The following is an 18,528-nucleotide window of genomic DNA, read 5'->3' as shown; positions in this document are numbered from 1 at the left end:
GAATATGTACATTCACTTATGCAAAACATCAGTGGTTGTCAAGGAAATGCATTATACATTTAAAGTAAATGTCACCCATTTAAAGTAAAAGTCAATCCTGTTATATCAGTAAAAGGAGTGAACTATAAACTCACTAGTCTAGAAAATTACCTGCCAGAGTCCTCATGATTCTGAAGGTGGCACATTAGTGTTTATTCCCATGAGATAAAAACAGCAATATACTTGCAGTGATGACATGGTCATATTAATATAAGCAAGTGAAAGAGTTAATTTCTCTCTAAAGGAGAGGTTAGAGAAAATACCGTTTAAAGATACATGTACCATTTTTATTAACAATTTTCTAATAATGGTACAAAAGTAGAAAATGTAAGACTCATTCACAAACTTTCTTGGTTCACAAATTCATTAGCGTAATCAATTATATGCCCAATAAAATAAAACGTATATAAAGAACTCCACAGATCTACACCATCAACCCGGCTTACTTAGAAAAACAGATTGCTGTGTCCAGATAATGTTAGTCCTATTACCACAGCCCAGATGATGGAAATGACAATTATGCTACATCATATTCAATATTTCACATATTGACCACCCAGATCAATATGATATTCTAAATCATATAGATAATGGATCATTAAGACATAAATGTGTTATACTTGAATTATACTTATTATGAATTATACTTACATGCTTGATGCGAAAGCAACGCTCAGCACTGTTCTCACTGTGACTGTGTATTACTTGGGGGTCACACCATATGCTAGATCTACTCTATTTCCACATTGTTTCAGGAAAGAAAGAGAACTTTTCATGACTAGCTCTTATAAGTCAAACAAAATAAATCGAGCACAAATACCAAATCTAAACATTTAAAGTTTATTTAAAAAAAATCAAATATACCTTAATAGTTTTCATTGTGAAAACTGCTCTCATTACTAAAAAGTGACTAAATATAAATCTAATTTAATGCCTTATAATTGCACTAATAATCACAGCGCAGAAGTATTACATAACACACATCTACAGCTGGTGAAAGCAAATACCGCACAAGTACTTGCCTTCTTTGCATCTCAAAGAATGGCTACATATTCCATAAACATTCTCTCAAAGTGCAGTATGTTTTTATTGAAGCTTATCACAGTGCAGCTGCCATAGTTTAGATGAAGGTGCATTTTCCATAGTCCAGTGCCAGATTCTTATCCAGCAGACCCTAAGGGTCCTCCAGTAAGGGAGAGTGGGGAAGCTCCTCTGAGCAGCAGAGATCAGTAGCGACACAGGGGCACGGTAAGGGGCTCAGCCGACGCAGGACCTCACAGGTGGGCTCGGGGGCCGCAGTCCCGAGGTGAGAGAGTGTGTTGTGTGCCACGGGACCTTTCGCGTGCTGCCGGAGGCAGCCGTGGTGCGGTTCTGAGGCGTGCTGGGAGCCAGCCACATGCCCGTGGAGAGGGAGCGTCTGTGATGACCTCTGACCCTTGACCTGTGCCCTCTATCTTCACTCTGGGGGAGGTAAAGGGGCTTTGGGTGGGAAGACAATGCCACTGGGATGGCAGGGTAGCTGGAAGGTAGAGCAGGAGAGAGCAGCACCGCAGAAAATAAAGAAACGTTTCTGCACTTTTTTTTTTTTTGCTACAGCTTGATCTTGTTTTTTACTTTATTAAATACTAAGTACTATTAAATACTTTTAAATTACCAATTGATTACTATTACATACTAATTTACTGTTTACCATGCTAATAATAAATTCTCTCTTGTATCTAACATATTGCCCACTCTAACCTCATTGCAACTGGCAATTGATAAAGGTATGTGGGCCAATTTAGGTAAAGGATGCTTTATCCTATGCTACTCACAGGACTGAGGGACATACTGGCACACAGTGGAGCACAGGCACACTGCCCAGCACTGGAGGGGGAGGAGCTGCTGCCAAGAACACACCCCTTTTCTCTTTGCGTGTGGAGCTCAATGGCCAAGCTTCCCTTTGGTTGGAACTTTCGTCTGCTGAAATGGCAAAAAGGGATGCGTTTTTAGAATAAAACAAGAACAAAAACCCCCTCTAGATTTGAATATTAAATTATGAAAGGCCAAAAGGGCAATGAAGTATGCATAAGGCAGTTTCTGACCAGGTAGGGGGAGTCTTGTTCTTTTCGGTTCATGTGCTCCACACAGCGGACAGCGATTAGAGCATGACCGAGCGTGACTAAGCAAGCCAACCTTACTCACTGGGCCTGATGAAAAGACAACATTTTAGAAGTGAAGGAAACAGTACCCCATTACACGAGCGAATGAGATGCTTACGTGCAGAGGCTCTCGTGCGTCGTGCCATGCAGCGCCGGCATAAAGGAGCTGGCCCTCTGCTCTCTTCATCATCATCATATTCATAATCGACGTCACCACTCTCTTCTGATCCGTCAGCTGATGTACCACGGTGCTGACCTGATGAGAAAACACACCGCTTCTAATTTCACCCGGAGATTGAAGGTCTACGACATATATAAAGCACTGGCACAAGCACACAGATGCGCCGTGGGTGATGGTGAGAGATTCTCTTACTCCTCATGCAGGGCACTGTGCCAGGGTCAATGTTAGCTCGGGTTCCACGCTCCGCTGCAGGGGATGCTGGGATGTACTTTGAAGTCCAGGGCTTTGGTTCAGAACGAGCATGTTCAGAATCTGTGGAAATATTTTTTTTAAACTTAGCAAATGTAAAAACACTTTGCCATCGACTAAGCAATACTGTCCTACTAATCCTTGTAATTGCTATTAGATGCCCCGAGTCTAGCAAGGACACCTAGCTACAGAAATATTTCACTCCGGAATTGAATGTACACTCACCCTCCACTTTAAACCTCCACTCACTAGCCTCTTTAATAGCTACATCTATCTGGTAGGTTTATTTCACAGGCCTTCAGTTAGAAAAAGTAGCTCATCTTCTGCCAGGCATGATTCCTCATCCTCTGCCTTCCTCCTCACCGGCTGGTTTCTGACCACAGTACAACTGCTGAGGAGATAATCTGGGTGGCACACCTTTCTCAGCATACCAGACACAGTAACATAGTGCCATTGTAGTAGGTGTTGTATAGGGAGGCCGGAAGTCTGGTTTTAGGCCGGAGAGTCCTGTTTTTCAGCTCTGACCTTCGTCTGGCTGAAAGCCTGGACGGACACCTATGTCATCCTTCCACAGTGAACTGGTAGTGCGTCATGGATCACAAACGTCAAAGCAAGGTGAAGAGTGCCAAGCCGACAGTGGTCCTGTGGTCAGAAGCTCATAACTGACGAACACTCTGAGGACAACCAACACAAACTGCGCATGGCAACATAACGGCTCCGCATCCAGTTCTAATAAAAGTTTCTAATAAAGTGGATGGTGAGTGTAGCAGTAGTGAAATTAAAGGCTAGTGTCTTACTAAAACCTTCAGTAAGCACAATGTGTTGTGTTAGATGGTGTTCACAGGAATACGAACTGATCTCCAGCCGTGGCCTGAGACGGGGCACGGATACAGATCTCCTCCTTGGCACAGAGCTTCTGTCCACCTCTGCCTCTCTACGCCTCCCACTATTGCTTGGTTGTCTCTCTACAGACCTGCATAAAATCCACAGGTTAAAGCATTCATTTTCCACCAAAGTACAGTTATAAGACATGTTTTAGTGTGTAGAGTTCAGAATGAAAAACCTTTGTCAGTTTTGTCATTTGGGAAACGGTTTGTGGGAAGTGAGAGACCTGAAAGAGCGCTGCTGAGGTGTGGATGTGTGCCGGGATGCAGGGTCTCTAAAGCCCTCCAAAGTCGAAGGGGGCACCTTTACAAACTTGGCTGGAACTGCCATCCTGAGAGTTCCCTCTAGGCACTCCCTGAGTCTGTCCACCTCCACCTGCAAAGACTGGAGGGCCTCCCTTGTACAAAAATAAAATAAATCACGGTTGTTGCTTAGACACAAACTAAGCATCACTTTGTGAGACTTCAAAACATCTTATGCTAACAAGAGTCTGCGTAGAGAACAACTCAACTACAGCAGTGTGAATAGGGGACAGCCTGTAAAATATGCTGTAGACGCCAATAAGGTTTCGTGCACAGTGTGATGCAACACATGCAGTAAGTACATGCAGTATAGATTGTTTTCCTCCATGTCAACCACACCATGCAATATCACACAACCCGTACTATATGCAGTTGAGCACGACCTCTCCAGTAATGCTCCTCTAGATAATCAACTTTAAACAACAAAAAAACCCAAAACAGGAGAGCTAAACCATCATTCAAGCCCATTTCCTTGTCAGTTAACACTATAGGTCAGTCAACCCAAAACCAAGCTTAAAATCAATAATGGCATTAATTTCCACTGGAAAAAGTCGCAGCTCACTCCCAAATGAATGAAAGAACGAATACAAACTATAACCAGGCAGGTTCTGTGTGTATGCAAGGGAGTATCAGATTTCTGGCAATTAAAAAACTCCAATATGTATTAAAAGTTTAACTTTATCATCATTAATGCTTAGGCATTCAGCAGGGATCAAGTGCATTACGAACACGTCCCTGATTAAGCCATGTGGATGGGGAAAAAGCCCTAATTCACTGAGAGAATATAAACCGGCATACTGGAGACTTCTCCTACACAATATTGCAGTGCAACTCTTTCAGTTACTCCAATCCACGGCAGAAATAAATCTTGTAGATAAAGCTCATTTGTGCTCCCATTGCTAGGGCAGCCAAAAAGAGACTCACTGTTGATTTGTCAGCTGGGCAGAACTTTGGGGTGTGAGTGGGTCACCATAGCGATAGGGTAGAGTGGGGGAGGAGTTTCGGAGATAGCAGGCATCCTGATTGGTTGGTTCGGTGTATTGGTCGCCCTGTTGCGCTTCCTCGCCTGATAAGGAGGGAGCTGAGGAGAGATGGTTCAGGGGTGTCAGTGAACAAAAAGGAAAGTTGATGATTTGGGAGAGAAAACTGACTGTGCCACTGATTCAGCATCCAGTCAATTATGCCAATTATTCACCTCCAGAATGCCACCCACCTCCTGACCCTTTAAACAAACAGGAGCTCTTAAGTCAGTAGAGGTGTTTCCCAAGCCGTATGAGACTGCGAGGGCTGTGATCTATGAGGCCGTGTGAGGTCTCCTCTGGCTGCTGTGTGCGGTACTCACCAGAGCCGCCCTGCTGCTCCACCTCCCTGATGCCACTGCTGGGCCAGGGCTGTGGGGCGTGGCCAGGCCAGCATCGAGGGGCGGGGCAGGGTGAGGGGCTGGGCGCAGACCATCTCCCGGCCTCTCCTCCAACCTCGGCGGAGTCTGGAGCTCCTCCAGCAGGACTGGCACGGTGTGCAGAGCGACCTGAGGAGGCTCGTGTGTGTATGGGATCAGGCTGCCCACCGAGAGACACTGCCTCAGCTTTTCTTCTGTGCTTCTTTGTGACAGATGGCTTGGTCACCCTGGAGGAAACAGGGAAATGGCTGGATTTAGAGTAAACACACACAGTTTGTGAGATATTGCCAATTATTTGTGTATTACCATACTTAATGCACAGACTACATTTAACCTCAGTAACTAGAAAAAAAAAGGTTACCTATTTGAATTTTTCCAATAAAAGCTGCATTTCTGTTAAAATCTCCCCACGTGGGGAAAGTGACATTGTTTTTTTTCCCCCCAAGACAAAACATATCATCTCCCAAAAGAAGTAAATACATGACCAACCAACCACCCACACCCAATAAACAAAATGGTTTCATATACAGCATCTGAAAACAGAAAAAGAGCGAGATTCTGCAGTGGAAGAGCAGCTCACCTCACTGCTGCCCTCTTCTGGATAAGACTGTATGTTGCAGGAGTGACACGACTACTATCTGAGCCCACAAAGCCACTGTCTGTCTCTGGGGACCTGACCCCATCCTTCAGAATCACAAGCAAAACAAAATCTGAATTGAGCCATAGTTTTGCAAAGACACGTCTTTGACCAATTCTAATGTAAAACAATGAATACAATGAAGGCTAAAGCTTGAGAATTCCTGCCCACTGACACCTCTTTCTTGAACCTCTGTTACTGACCTGAGGTGGTGCTCCCAAGGTCCTCCTGCTCCCTTTACAGGTCCTTTTCTCCATGGTTGCACTCCCTCCCAGGGTGCTACAGGACTTCCTGCTACCTGCAGATCTGCTCCCACTGGCCTGTTGCCCTGGTAACACTGAGGCTGGGAGAGTTTCCATAGAGTTAACCACCTGTGCGCTATGAGAAAGGCCTGAGGTTGAGTCTGAGCTCAGTAGCCTGGCGGAAAGAAACCGGGGGGGGGGGGAATAAATGATGATAAAGTTGAACATGACCAGTGTTGACATCAATATGAAATCAATACCAGACTATTGCGCTTGCAATTTATTTTCGACTTGTACTGTAGATTGCTCTGTAGATTGCTTTGAATAAATGTGTTTGTCTGATGGAACGTTTTAGGCTCGGAAAACTTTGATAACCTGGATTAGACTGAAATCACAGGAAAACCAACAGACAAAGCACGCTGGATTTATAGACTCACAGCTCGGCTGGTTTGCTCGAGTCCTGCTGGTCATTAGTCTTCCACTGTAGCTCATCTTCTATCCCATCATTCCTGGCGGTACGAAGAGGAGAATTTCTGAACTCCAGAGTGTCACGGGTCTCCTCAGTGATCCCTCTGTTGAGCACCTTAGAAAGCTGCCTGCATTTCCAGTAGCTGAGTGTCAGGAAAGGACAACGGACTGATATTTCTAAGACAGTATAATCATTTAGACTTAAAAAACTGAATTTGTCTGAGGTGAACTATGTTATGGTCACAATAAATGCCTGACTAATTGCTGCTGAGCTCATGGTAAGATGCACTGCTCTATGCTGTCTTGAGCATGCACACAGGTCAGAGGTCAGATGGCACCTACCGGTCCATGAGGTTGCTGAAGTCTTTCTCCACCCACTGGTGTTTATGGTGCAGGGAAGGAAAAACAGATGGATGTGCTTCCTCCTCGCCCTCCTCTCTTAAACCATCACTCTCGCCACTGACGGAACTCACCTCCACCCAGGCCATGACGTCTGCATGTGCCGCAGACACTGGACCCTGGTTAGGGATGGAAGCAGAAAGGGCGGAGTACACACTAGTGCAAAATAATACTAACACTAAAGACAAGCATTTCAGCTCATTCAGCCTGACAAATGAGCTGCCCCATCCTCCATGCGAGTCACAAAAGTGGTCTGTATATCCAGCTGTTTTCAAGCAAATTAATACGACACTCTTGTATTCTTGAATTGCTGTCAACCTATTTTTCATACAGTTGGCCTGTATGTAGCTGCATGTCTATACCACCATCTAGTGTTCAAACAAAAGCTTGCATTTTTCGTGTTTGCACCCCTCTCTCATTAAGATTCTAACCAGTTCTGCTACCTCAGGCTGGGGCTCGGTCTCTTTCACAGACCCGCTGCGCTGGTGGGCATGAGGGGGTGGGCTTGGGCCAGGTTCTGATGTTGGCCGGTTCTGTTCAGTCTGCTCCACGCACTCCCTCAGTTCTTCCAATCGCATCCCTAAGTGGAAAATCAGACCTTCTAGTTCCCTGAAATGTGCACGAGGGACAAAAGTGAAAGAGTTAGTGATGTGCTACACGCGTCAGTGCCTGCATCTATAGAGCTCTGCACTCACCGGTCAGAGTCGAAAGGGCTGGACCTGCCTCCCGTCAGCTTCTGCCTCTGCAGCCCATGGTCTCGGGACCCAAGGTAAGCCCTCTCCACCGAGTCCAGCCCCCTGGCCAGCGTGTTCAGGCCCTGCTCACAAACGAGATGTCAGCAGGCCGCACTCTCCAGACCCACCAACACGTTCACAGGGAATCTGGATCATGCGCTTCCATTTGCACTGAATTCAGGAGCACAGTAAAACATGGTTGATGGTACCTCCATCCGCTCATACGGTTCAAGTCTTCCATTCTTTAGAAACTCTTCAAACTCATCAATCTAGGCAAGACGAGCAAAACAAAGAGATTTACCAATGACCAACCTATAACAAATGAACCTAATTCTTGGTCCAAAAAAATCAAGCTACAAATAGTAATGCCAATTCTAGGCACATTCTAGGCAATTCTAGGCACACTGACAAAGATATGTTTTACATTTACAAACTGTGCTTGGCAGGTTTCTTAAGACTTCTTATCTGGAGGAACTTCCTTATCAATATGACAATATGTGCGCTTCTGGGGAATCGAGCCCATGAGCTTGGTGTTATGAGCACCTTGCTCTTCTAGGAGCACACATTTATTATAAAGATTTATGTGTCAGCACCTGCAGTTGTAGCATCTGCGTCTGTTTGGTGAGGGCCTGAGCCAGCTGAGATGCACTAAGAGACTCAGACTGTCTGGAAGAGACAGAGTCTACAGGGGGGTGAGTGGCTGTTCCTCTAATCGATCCTACAAGATACGTGCATGTATGCACAAACACGCACGCGCACGCACGCACACACACGCGTACACATCATTTATCGAATTTCTCTTTGCATTATTGTACATACCATTGGATTTTCATTACTGTGTGGCAACGGCTTTTAATTGTCAAAAGGTTTGAGGCATACTAGGCAATAACACTCCAATCCACTCATCTTAGCACTACAGTTGAATTGTTTTAACTACTGCATATATTTGACCAGTTGGTCTTTTCCTAGTGTCTTATTTAACTGTAAAATAATGTTTTGTTCAATGCATGTTCTGGCTACACTTACCTGAGCTGAATGTCTGTTGATTCGGGTGAACAGTGCTTGTGCTCAGCAAAGCTCTCTGAGCCTGAGGAAAGCTCAGGGTCATGACCTTTGATCCCTTATGGAAAACACCTGACAGAGCAGAGTGTTTGGGAGGGTCAGAATGCAGGCTCACCTGTGGAAAACACACGTATGGCACACATCAGTTGTCTAATAAAGCATGCAATCTAAAACAACTTTCCATGCATTTAGGATTTACCAACTGTAAAAACATAGCCAAGTATTGGACAGCTTCATTTCTGAAGATCTGGAGAGAAGCAGACCAGTGTCTAAAGCCATCCTAACACACTGAATTTGTGGATACTCTTGGTCTTCCCTTAACCAGATTCTTGAGGCAAACACCTATGATAATTTGAAGGCATATATGACACACACTTGTAGAGTGATGGACTACATTTCTGAATATGCCAAGGGGGCAATTTAAATTAATTAAAAATTTCATTATTATTATTATTATTATTATTTTAAATAATATACTGTATATGCTGTTTTGGAAATCATTTCATATATAGGCTATCAACTTTCACTATTTTTGTCTTAGAAGCAATCAAGTATCATAATAGATTAAAATGCCTTTATTACTATTAAAAAGACATTCAGTCAGGTGTGTTCAAACTTTTGACTTGTACTGTATGTATGTATGTGTGTACGCATGCATCCACAGCATTTTACTAAAGGTTCAATGGAAACACTATCGGTGTAGAACTATAAAGGAAGAAGGCAGCCTGACTATATTGTAGATGCCTTATTGTCTCAGCCTTCATTTCTCAGAGATAAACTGCAACCTAGTGGCCAAGTCTCAGAAGGAGGGGGAGGCCGGTGCAAAGTGATGTGTATAGCAGCTCCGCCGTGAGCCTTCCACACCACTGCACTGGGATAACTGGGCCCTCTGATAACAGCTCACTTGTACACTTCCCACAAATTGGGCGCGCACACAAGAGAATGGGGAGGAGATAATGTAGACACAAACACAAATATCCTTACACAAATCACCAACACACACACACAGGACCCAAGTGGGTCTCCATAGTCACAGAGAAGTTGAAAGGATGCTCCTTTCTGATAAGCCTTACAGACTTATCAGTTATATAAATACTAAATCACACAGACACTCACCTTTTGTGCGACCCCTGTGCCTGTCTGTAAAATGACCTGGCCTCCTCTTACCATCTTACACCCTACACATAGCCAGTACTGCACCACAACAGCCTGTTTCAAGGCCTGAATTATATGCAGAAATATACTAGATTGTGATTATATTATTACATATTGTGATTGCAGTATGCTCTGCAACAGAAGAAAAATCCTAAAACACCTTCTTATTGGTGCAAAATGATTGAAGATAAGCCTGTTTTTAAAAAACATTTTTTTACCAAAATGCCCACGGCACACAAGGAGCAAGAAGCAGTTAGAGATGTTCATTTGCTCATTATATATGCTCATTTGCATACTGATGCCTTCTGTGGCATCAGTATTGTAATACATATTAAAATGCTATACTGTGCTGCACTAGTCTGAATCACATCTTCAGTTACTACTGCTACAGTTCACAAATGTATGCTTGACATTATTTTTAGAAAAGTCTAGAAATGAAACCTCTGTGGGGTCTGATTAGAACGAATGACATGCAGCCGCCTACACCCCTACACCTATAAAAGGAAGGACAGATGGCCAGGGCATGAGGGGGCTAAGCCGCTTTTAATTAGCATTATAATAAGTCCTAGAAGAACAGTGACCAAGAAGAAAGCCAGCAGTACAGTTCCAAACTATTGAATGACTAACTATAGTGCTCAGTATGTGCTGTGTGTTAAGAACTCAAACAATGGCATGTTAAAGAACACTGTCAAAGGGCTTATGACATCATATCCTGTTTTCTTCAAAGCAGGACTCCAGGCTAGCTCTTTGGCAGACTGACTGAACTGTGCCACCGCTGTAAGCTCAAAGTTCACATTTATCTTTGCGTTGTGTTTGGCTCCCACAGCTTTATTGCAAACCCATGCAACACAGACAGCCAGCAGTGGTTATGATCATGCAGTGAGAAGTATGAACTTCTTCATCACAATGAAAGCCTAGCAAAGCAGAAATACTGGATTCTGGGAATTTGACTTAAGAAGGGAATGCATTTCCATGTCAGTATCAAGTCAGTTGTCCAACCCAGACACTTGAGGCTTGAGGCTGACAACTCAGGCCCTGGTGCAGAGACATTTGTCTCCAGACTAAATTCTCTGGTCAAGCTCAAGCACAAGGTGTCATAATGACAGTTCGTAAAGAGGCGTCTGCATCGGCTTTGTGCTCTCTCTGGCCAGGATTTGCATGCGGAATAGGGAGTTCTATAAATAACTCCTTCTGACATCAAACAAGAGAGGGAGATTGGTGCCATCAGTGTATGCATTTACCACTGTGAATATAAAAGAGGGTTGTGAACAGAACATACAACCTACCGTTCACTGTTATGGAAAGGTGTCAGCTGCAGGTTTTCATACACAGCGTCACATTTTTACATGCACATGGGCTTACACTCAAACAAAAGCACAGTCGAACCTTAGCTTCCAAACGTAGCCGGTCAATGGTGTTCTCAGCTTCTGCATACTTGGTTAGAAGCCTATTGTAATCCTCCTTTGAGGGATGGAGGGGGGGTAGCGAGCAAGAGAGAAAGAAACAGATCATCATTTCCTCATTGTTTCTTTATTCTTCATTAGATCAAGGCTTAGATCTTCAGTACAATGTCTGTATCTAAGTCTAAAATCTGTTAACGAGACACAGTCCCACAGTGAAAGGGATTCATGGGAAAGCTTTCTCCATCTCACCTGCAGCTGCTGGACCAGGGCACTGGCCTTGAGAGGGCAACGAAACTCCTCAGGCAGGGTGAAGTTAAGGTGCCTGTGGGAGTCCTCAGGGGCCGGGGTGGATGAGAGTCCTTCAGTACTGCTGAGCAGAACCTCCCTCACAATATCCGCAGGGGATTTGAACACCAGAGGAGCTTCAGGCTTCGAGTCTCTCTTGCGAGGTGGCTTCCCGCTCATGGGGGCCTTGTAGCCGTTCTTGGGGAAACGAACCCTGGGCTCCACTTTGGAAAAGTCTGGTAGTGGGTGACTTAGCTGTCCTTTCCTGAGATCACACAGACAATACAAACAGCTGAAATGCTGAATACAAATGGTGGATTTAAGTCAAGTGATGGAAAACCACACTACATCGTCACCAAACGGCCTTTGTATGTCTTTTTTATGACAATCAAATTACACTCAAAGCATTTGGTGTTCTTATCTGATGCTCTTATCCAGAATGACTTACATATTTATTAGCAGGATGTGTGCATCCTGGGAAGTGAACCCATAACCTCTGTGCTTCTAGCACCTTGCCCTTCCGGCTCTGCGTCAATTAACCCAACTATGCGAACCCACCTAACATCCGTCAGGTGTGATCTTTCGGGGGATCTGTAGCTCTGTTGCTGAATGTGATGAGGCGTGCTGAGAGGGGAGGAGTCTGTGGAAGAGCTCCGCCCTGTAGCTCTCTGTTGACGAGCCTGCCAAGACGTAGAGCGGACACTCTGGGGACAGGGAACTGAAGGCTGCTGGTGACTTTGGTGAGGCGCAGGACTGGGTCTCTCCAATTCAGCCGAGGCCTCTCTTCCTTTGCTTGATCTTCCAGGCTGAATCTTAGACCCATGGCTGCTGGTTGTAGACAGAGGTGTCGCATCAACCTCAGGCTCTTCCTCGGCATGTCTGACAGGCTGGTAAGGCCTAAGGGCATGGCTGAATCTTTGAGGCTCGGGTGTGCAGTCAATGAACTGCTCTGGGAATGGTTCAGCTTCACAGTTACTTGCCTGCACCTCTGAGGAGAGCTGAGGGAGGTGGGAGACAACAGATGCATGAGGGGTTCCTGTAGAGGAAAGAGGTGAGGACACACTTCTCTTCTCATTCAACACGTGCATATCACCAAAGCCATTTTGTGAGGGCGATCCGGTTTCCGAGGCTTTCCTGTCAGCTTTGTGACTTTTAACCGTTGTTCCACGACTGTCATCATCTTGGCTCTGCTTCCAGTCATACTGGGGGTTCATTTGTCCTGGGAGAGGGACGGACTGCTCTCTGTGTACCTTTCCCTCATCACTTGTAATAGCTGGCAGCCCAGCTCTCTCTGGATTGAAACCTGGTTGAGGTCTGTAGATCTTCAAGCTCTCTATATCCTCCTCCTCAAAGTTCTGTCCTTCCTCATCACCACTCCAGTTCCCCAAGGCAAAGCTGCCATCGCCCTCATCTGGACACGAGAACAGAAAGATTTTAACAGTTTTTGGAACCAACAGGTATCATTACAGGAATGGATCGTACAAGATGCTATTTTAAGATTTTATCTGTGCAACTAAGTGGCCATCAAGTTTAAAAAAAAAAAAGTTTTTCCAGTGTCTATTGACACAGCTGTGAGGTCCTCCTATCTTATGACCACTGTGACAACTGAACTGAGAGAGACTCGTACTGTGTGTGGAACTGCCGTCTCGTGTAGACCGGGAGGGAGGCTCGGAACTAGTTACGTCCAGTGCACGAGGTGGGCTGTCTTCAGGTTCTGGGGTCCCTGCATCCCATAACAGGTCTTCTTCCTCTACTCCAAAGGCCTCTTCTTCACCCATCTAAGTGTGTGAATGCATGGTGAATGCGATCTGCGTTTCACTTTCTAACTGGTTTGAGTTAATTGGTCTTGATCTGTGAGTTACATAGTTCCATTCTAGTCTGTAATGGGGCAGCAGGGGTGAAGAACCCTTACAGCTTGCGCCCCTGGTGGACACCCTAGGAAGGCAGGACCTCCTAGATGGACCCGAATGTAGATGAGGTGGAGCAAGAAAACAGAATGGAGAAAAGGAAGCCAGCCAGGGTTTGAACTGAAGGAGTAGAAGACTAAGAGCACACAACTCCAGCCTTACACTACTGGGGGACTCAGGAATGAACAACTGAGGAAGGTGTTTGGACTGCTTGGAGATGACCCGAGGAGGAGGGGAGCTGGGAGCTCGCCCAACCAGATGGAGAGCAAACCCCCCGTGACATTCTAACTAAAAACAAACAAGAGCAATGCCCAACTAGGCTGCCTGGAACGGGGATCGAACCAGAGCCCCTGGTTAGGGAGCCAGGCTATAGCCAGCACTCTACAGGTGAGATAGGACAAATAACCGACAGAAAGAGCGGGGAAGCTTCCCCAGAAGAAACAACTTTAGACAAACACCAGGGAAAACCATTCCTCATAGAACTGGTGAGAAAGACAAGCAGAGAATCTTGTACATGCCAATGCCAATTACCGGCAAGCTTAGGTGATGTGTTGCACACGCCAAGCCTTCACAAAGAGTGGCCTTTGTTAAGCTGTTATATAGCCAGGGAAGGGCCAGCTGAGAGAAGTCAGGCTAACCATTCCCCACTCGCAGACTCCCTCTGGCATTGCAAGCCACTCATTATGTATTCCTGCAGTTACATTAGTGTAATTTTGAACCACAAAAAAACATTTTCCTTACATTATTATACGCACTACTTACACTATGCAAATAAATGATTAAGCATCATCAACACAAGCACGAAGCAGCCAGAGTGCTACTCAGCATGGTGGCAAGCTTACCTCTCCCAGCCCTTCTCTGAAGCCAATGATGCCGTTCTCATCCATATGGCTGTGGAAGTCCGCATCCTGAAGCTCGAGCCAGCTGCGCTGTGACCTGACAGGGCTAGGTGGTGAGGTGTACCCTGGGGCAGGGGTCCAGACAGGCACCCCTGCTCTGGTGCTGCTCCTTAGCCTCTCCATTCACTCTCTTGGTTTCCTCCCTGCTTCTCACGCCACCTTGACCAAGCTCACTAATAACTTTCTGGTCCACTCAGCTGTGGTCTCTGGGTCTCTCTTCACTGCCATGGCAGAGCTGGTTAATATCTACTCCCATATGAAGTGTTAAAACCCAAATCTGAAAAACAAAACAACAAAATTACTGGCAAAAAAAAACCCCATCTGGATATGAATTTTATATGGTTTGTTTGAAAACAAAAAAAATAGGCTCATAAAATCAGGCATAACAAAATGCATAAAACTCCCATTAAGCAAAATTAGAGGGGTTTATTTAACAGATAGAAAAATAGTAGCCTAACAGGTACTCCACATTGTACAACTCCTTGTAATTAATACTGCAACTCACAGTGCAGCACAGTGCATTAATGAACTCTGATGAAATACTACATGGATTAACAAGCTGTTTGCTTGACTGTAAACAGCTGCACCCAAAGGCCACGATTAAGCCTCAGAATTAGGCAATACATAACTATGTTTACTAGAACATTGTTTCCTGATAATACCTTAATTGCAAATATGACTCATAATATGACGATAAAATATATAATGAACATAAAATGGAATGGTGTCGGAAGACATCCCACATGCTGCAAAGGATCCCTAGTTACCATGGTGATCAAAATAACAACCACTGTGCTGACAGCCACTGACATCAGTGTAACATTCTTCTCACAGCCAATCAGCATTCATGGCAAGCAGCACCAGAGGGGAGAGTGAGAGTTTCAGGGGGTTTTGTAAGGACACTGCAGCATGTGAACTGCATTCTTTTTGTGGGCAACATCAACATTTTTTATGAAATCATTAAATTTTTTTTTTTTTGTTGCGCATTTTTAAATAGTAATTATTTTTAGTGTTTATTTATTTATTTTTTGACTGTTCCATTGGAGCGGTAAAACTAAGTCACGTGTGTAGACCGTTCTCTTAAGAATGATGATTAAGCCTAAAAATTGTCCTGTGGGCAACCACTGGCTCTGGGTTCTAAGTGCTAACCTTACCAAACTGCTTTCATGCACCATACAGTTACTTTGTTTTAGCACATCTAGTTCTGTGCACACTCTTCTTATCTTCTGCTCTTCATTTCCATTTATTAACCTCACTGCTCTCATGCGAAATATTATATACATAGCAGTGTAGTCCTTGGACAAGTCTATACCCTGGGCATGAAAAAATAAAATAAAATAAAAACCCAAAATGCTTTCATCTATGAAATCTTCAAACATCTTTATTTTCACCAATTTTTGACAAAAACATTTCAGCACAATACACACACACACTTCCTGTGTAAACTATTTGAACATATGCCACCCTTCCCTACATATACTGCTATAAATGCCTACATATACTGCTAGCTTCTGGGAGTTTACCCACAAGCATCTAGAGTAATGCGTCATGCCAATGTGGTAACATTCACCATTAGCCTGTGTAAAATGCTATTACGGTTCTTGAGGATGAGCTTGCTAGTAAAGCATGTAAGCCCAGTACAAGCTTCTAGCATCACACACATCCACAGAGCTAATCCCTTGTATGCTGAAGAACTTGCGGATGACGACGGTGTTCCGCTAATTAAACGCTTGTCTAGATTTCCCTTTTCAGTTGTGGCTTCAGCAAAAAGTGGCAGATATTTCAGCTCCAGAATCACACACCTACCTCACAAGCAGTGGCGGGATCTGACAGTCGTGACAGTTCAAGAAAGTTGAACTGTAAAGAAGACCGTGTAGTCATAAGATACTTAGATTCAAGGGTCACTCATGAGGACACAAACGGAGACATACTGAAACAAATAAGGCTTAAGATTTCTGCTCTGGAGGTAGTCACATAAAGACCAGCAGCACGCATGCAAAACATGGGTAAAACTTGTTAAAGTGTTGAAAAATTACCGTGTGGTCAAGCTAGCAAAAATAATTGGACTCCATTCCCAAAAGCTGATTATGTGAAGGAAAACCCACACGATTCCCATCATAGGTTTAGCCTGTGTCCCTTGTGAGGTAAACGGACAGCTTTAGGTGATACTCCTTTTCGCTTTAAGACTAAATTATTTTTTAATGAGTTCGTGCCAATCTAGAAGAGGTTATGGTATGGAGTACTGTATCTACTCAATATTTTTACTTCTTTAGAATTATCAAGCCATAGGCTAAATTTCGTATATATAAGCTTGCACGTACTGGCAATGCCCTTTAAATGTTTGTGGGTTTTTGTTTTTTTTTTGAACTTGCAATCAAGTAGTGGCCTTTGAAACGCTTAATTGCAATAAACATTTATAAAAACAGCCTCTTTTTTCCCCCAAAGAATTGCTTCACAAGCCACTTATCAGGGATCTGCTTCACAAAAGCATTGCAGTTTAAAGATATTCAGGGTGTTCAGTGTGATAGCTAAATACTTCAACGATGATCTTTGTATTACAATACATTTTGGTAAACCTGGTTCCTATCTTTCAGACATATAATGTGTATATAATGTGCCTATATTTGCTGAAACACAACAGGTCGAGCCAATTAGCTGCCCGTTTGTCGAGAGGGACAAACATCACTAACATCTAGCTAGCCAAGTAGCTACCCATCTTTAATATACCCATACAGAAGCATTTAAACTGATTGAAAATCAAAGTTGAATTCAGACAACCGATGTGTCTGCAATAAAATGCACTATCTAGCTAAATACAGTTAAGAATCGTAGAATTTTAGAAAGCTCACCTTAACTGATGTAACGTTATCCAAATAGAAAAAGAAAAAAAAAATCAGGGAACTTCGAGTAAGTGAGCTAGGCCTGGCGCTCCGTCGACCTGACAACGCACAAACCAACACGCGCCATCACCAAGCGACCACAGCAACACGCGCTTATCCCATGCATCTGCTCGAACGTCGCAAACCATGTTGCACAAAACGCATCCAGCCACTGTCGCTTTTGTTTTGGTTTTACCGTGTTGGATTCAGCCGACAGTTAGCCAGCTAAAAGTGTACGCACGTTTCTTTTATTGAGCATTAGCTACAATGGATACCTCCAGCTTTGTCTTCCAGCAACTCAAATCTTTTCCCCTCACTCCTTGTCAGTAGTTTTGGATATATTAATCCCAACAACCTGTGAAGTGCATCTTAAACGGCGATTTATATTTTCCGGCATTTGCTAAAGATGCAATGAAAATTGTTAAGAACACTCAGTTAATACTATCAATAAACTTGGATAAAAGTTCGCAGTTAACTTGAGGGCGGATCATTCTTTTCAGAATACACGACGATGAGATATATTTCATTGGCTGAATCTTGGAAAGGGTTGGATCAAAGTCTGACTTCCAGGGCGTCGACAGTATGTACCGATTCCATAATCAATGCTTCTAGCAAGGACAATGCTTTTGTGCAAATTTAACGTAAACTGCAGAAATGACGAAACAGCGACTTAAAATTCACTTTTGGGATGCAACATTCTTTGTGTTTAGTTTTTAACTGGTGAAAAAAGTATGAAACTATTATTTTTGTGTAATTGTGCAGTCTCCTTATTCAGTACATAAAGGAGTGCGTTACCCGTTCCAAGCACGAGAGGGAGGCCTCTCTCTTATTTTTCCTTTTACTTGGCTTGTATTGTCTGTTGTTTTTGTGTACACTGTTTATGGTGTAGGGCTATTTTATTTTAAGATATTTCTTTCATTTTAGAAAGACAGTTCTGTATGTTGCTCTTTTAAAATATATTAACGACTTTTGGAACAGCCTAATAGCTTGTCGAATCTCTAGGTTGGTAGAAACTGAACGTAGTTTAGCAAAAGTTTATATATACCCCAATTAGCATTCTGCAAAACGCGTGGGGAAATTAACCAGAATTTGCCTCACATGCCACGCAAAGAGTACCTAACCGTGGCTGAATAATGTGATTGCATGGTGGTGCAAAACTGACCCCAACTGAACACAGACTTTTTGATCAAAACCTCCTTCTCGCACGAAGAATCTAGGACTGTTCTCTGTTCGGTACACGAACAGAGGAAACCGAAAAGGTA

At 43.9% G+C, this 18,528-nt stretch overlaps 1 protein-coding gene across 11 annotated transcripts; it reads right to left on the bottom strand.

Moving 5' to 3' along the window:
* Window positions 1-863: 863 nt before the first annotated feature.
* akna (AT-hook transcription factor) lies at window positions 864-17,764 on the bottom strand. 11 transcript variants are annotated; one of them, XM_081719153.1, is made up of 25 exons: window positions 17,237-17,761; window positions 16,194-16,244; window positions 14,331-14,664; window positions 13,209-13,359; window positions 12,140-12,992; window positions 11,546-11,846; window positions 11,280-11,354; window positions 8,703-8,853; window positions 8,270-8,394; window positions 7,886-7,945; window positions 7,638-7,759; window positions 7,386-7,551; window positions 6,886-7,061; window positions 6,513-6,686; window positions 6,037-6,250; window positions 5,777-5,880; window positions 5,140-5,423; window positions 4,722-4,878; window positions 3,722-3,892; window positions 3,465-3,583; window positions 2,554-2,673; window positions 2,299-2,436; window positions 2,124-2,228; window positions 1,854-2,001; window positions 864-1,558 (listed from the first exon to the last, which is right to left on the bottom strand). In XM_081719153.1, the coding sequence occupies exons 3-25, from the start codon at window positions 14,508-14,510 to the stop codon at window positions 1,297-1,299; spliced, it is 4,356 nt and encodes a 1,451-aa protein (XP_081575279.1). In that variant the 5' UTR covers window positions 14,511-14,664; window positions 16,194-16,244; window positions 17,237-17,761; the 3' UTR covers window positions 864-1,296. The 11 variants fall into 11 exon arrangements, 8 of the variants coding, with proteins under 8 accessions (XP_081575279.1, XP_026859545.3, XP_026859550.3 ...); XM_027003744.3 differs by lacking the exon at window positions 16,194-16,244 and having other exon boundaries at window positions 17,237-17,325; window positions 17,542-17,761; XM_027003749.3 differs by lacking the exon at window positions 16,194-16,244 and having other exon boundaries at window positions 864-1,500; window positions 17,237-17,762.
* Window positions 17,765-18,528: the final 764 nt, after the last annotated feature.

The sequence above is a fragment of the Electrophorus electricus genome, chromosome 8, assembly GCF_041902795.1.
Source record: "Electrophorus electricus isolate QZ-2024a chromosome 8, ASM4190279v1, whole genome shotgun sequence".
In the NCBI taxonomy this organism is placed as follows: domain Eukaryota; kingdom Metazoa; phylum Chordata; class Actinopteri; order Gymnotiformes; family Gymnotidae; genus Electrophorus; species Electrophorus electricus.
This window is presented reverse-complemented; position numbering and strand designations above follow the sequence as displayed.

Excerpts from the sequence above, each read along its gene's own strand:
- akna (XM_081719153.1), bottom strand. The coding sequence starts at position 14,510 with ATGGAGAGGCTAAGGAGCAGCACCAGAGCAGGGGTGCCTGTCTGGACC. Across the intron at positions 8,395-8,702 it reads TCAACAGACATTCAGCTCAG|GATCGATTAGAGGAACAGCC; the intron begins GTAAGTGTAGCC and ends CGTATCTTGTAG. Across the intron at positions 7,552-7,637 it reads AGCCCTTTCGACTCTGACCG|GGAACTAGAAGGTCTGATTT; the intron begins GTGAGTGCAGAG and ends TGCACATTTCAG.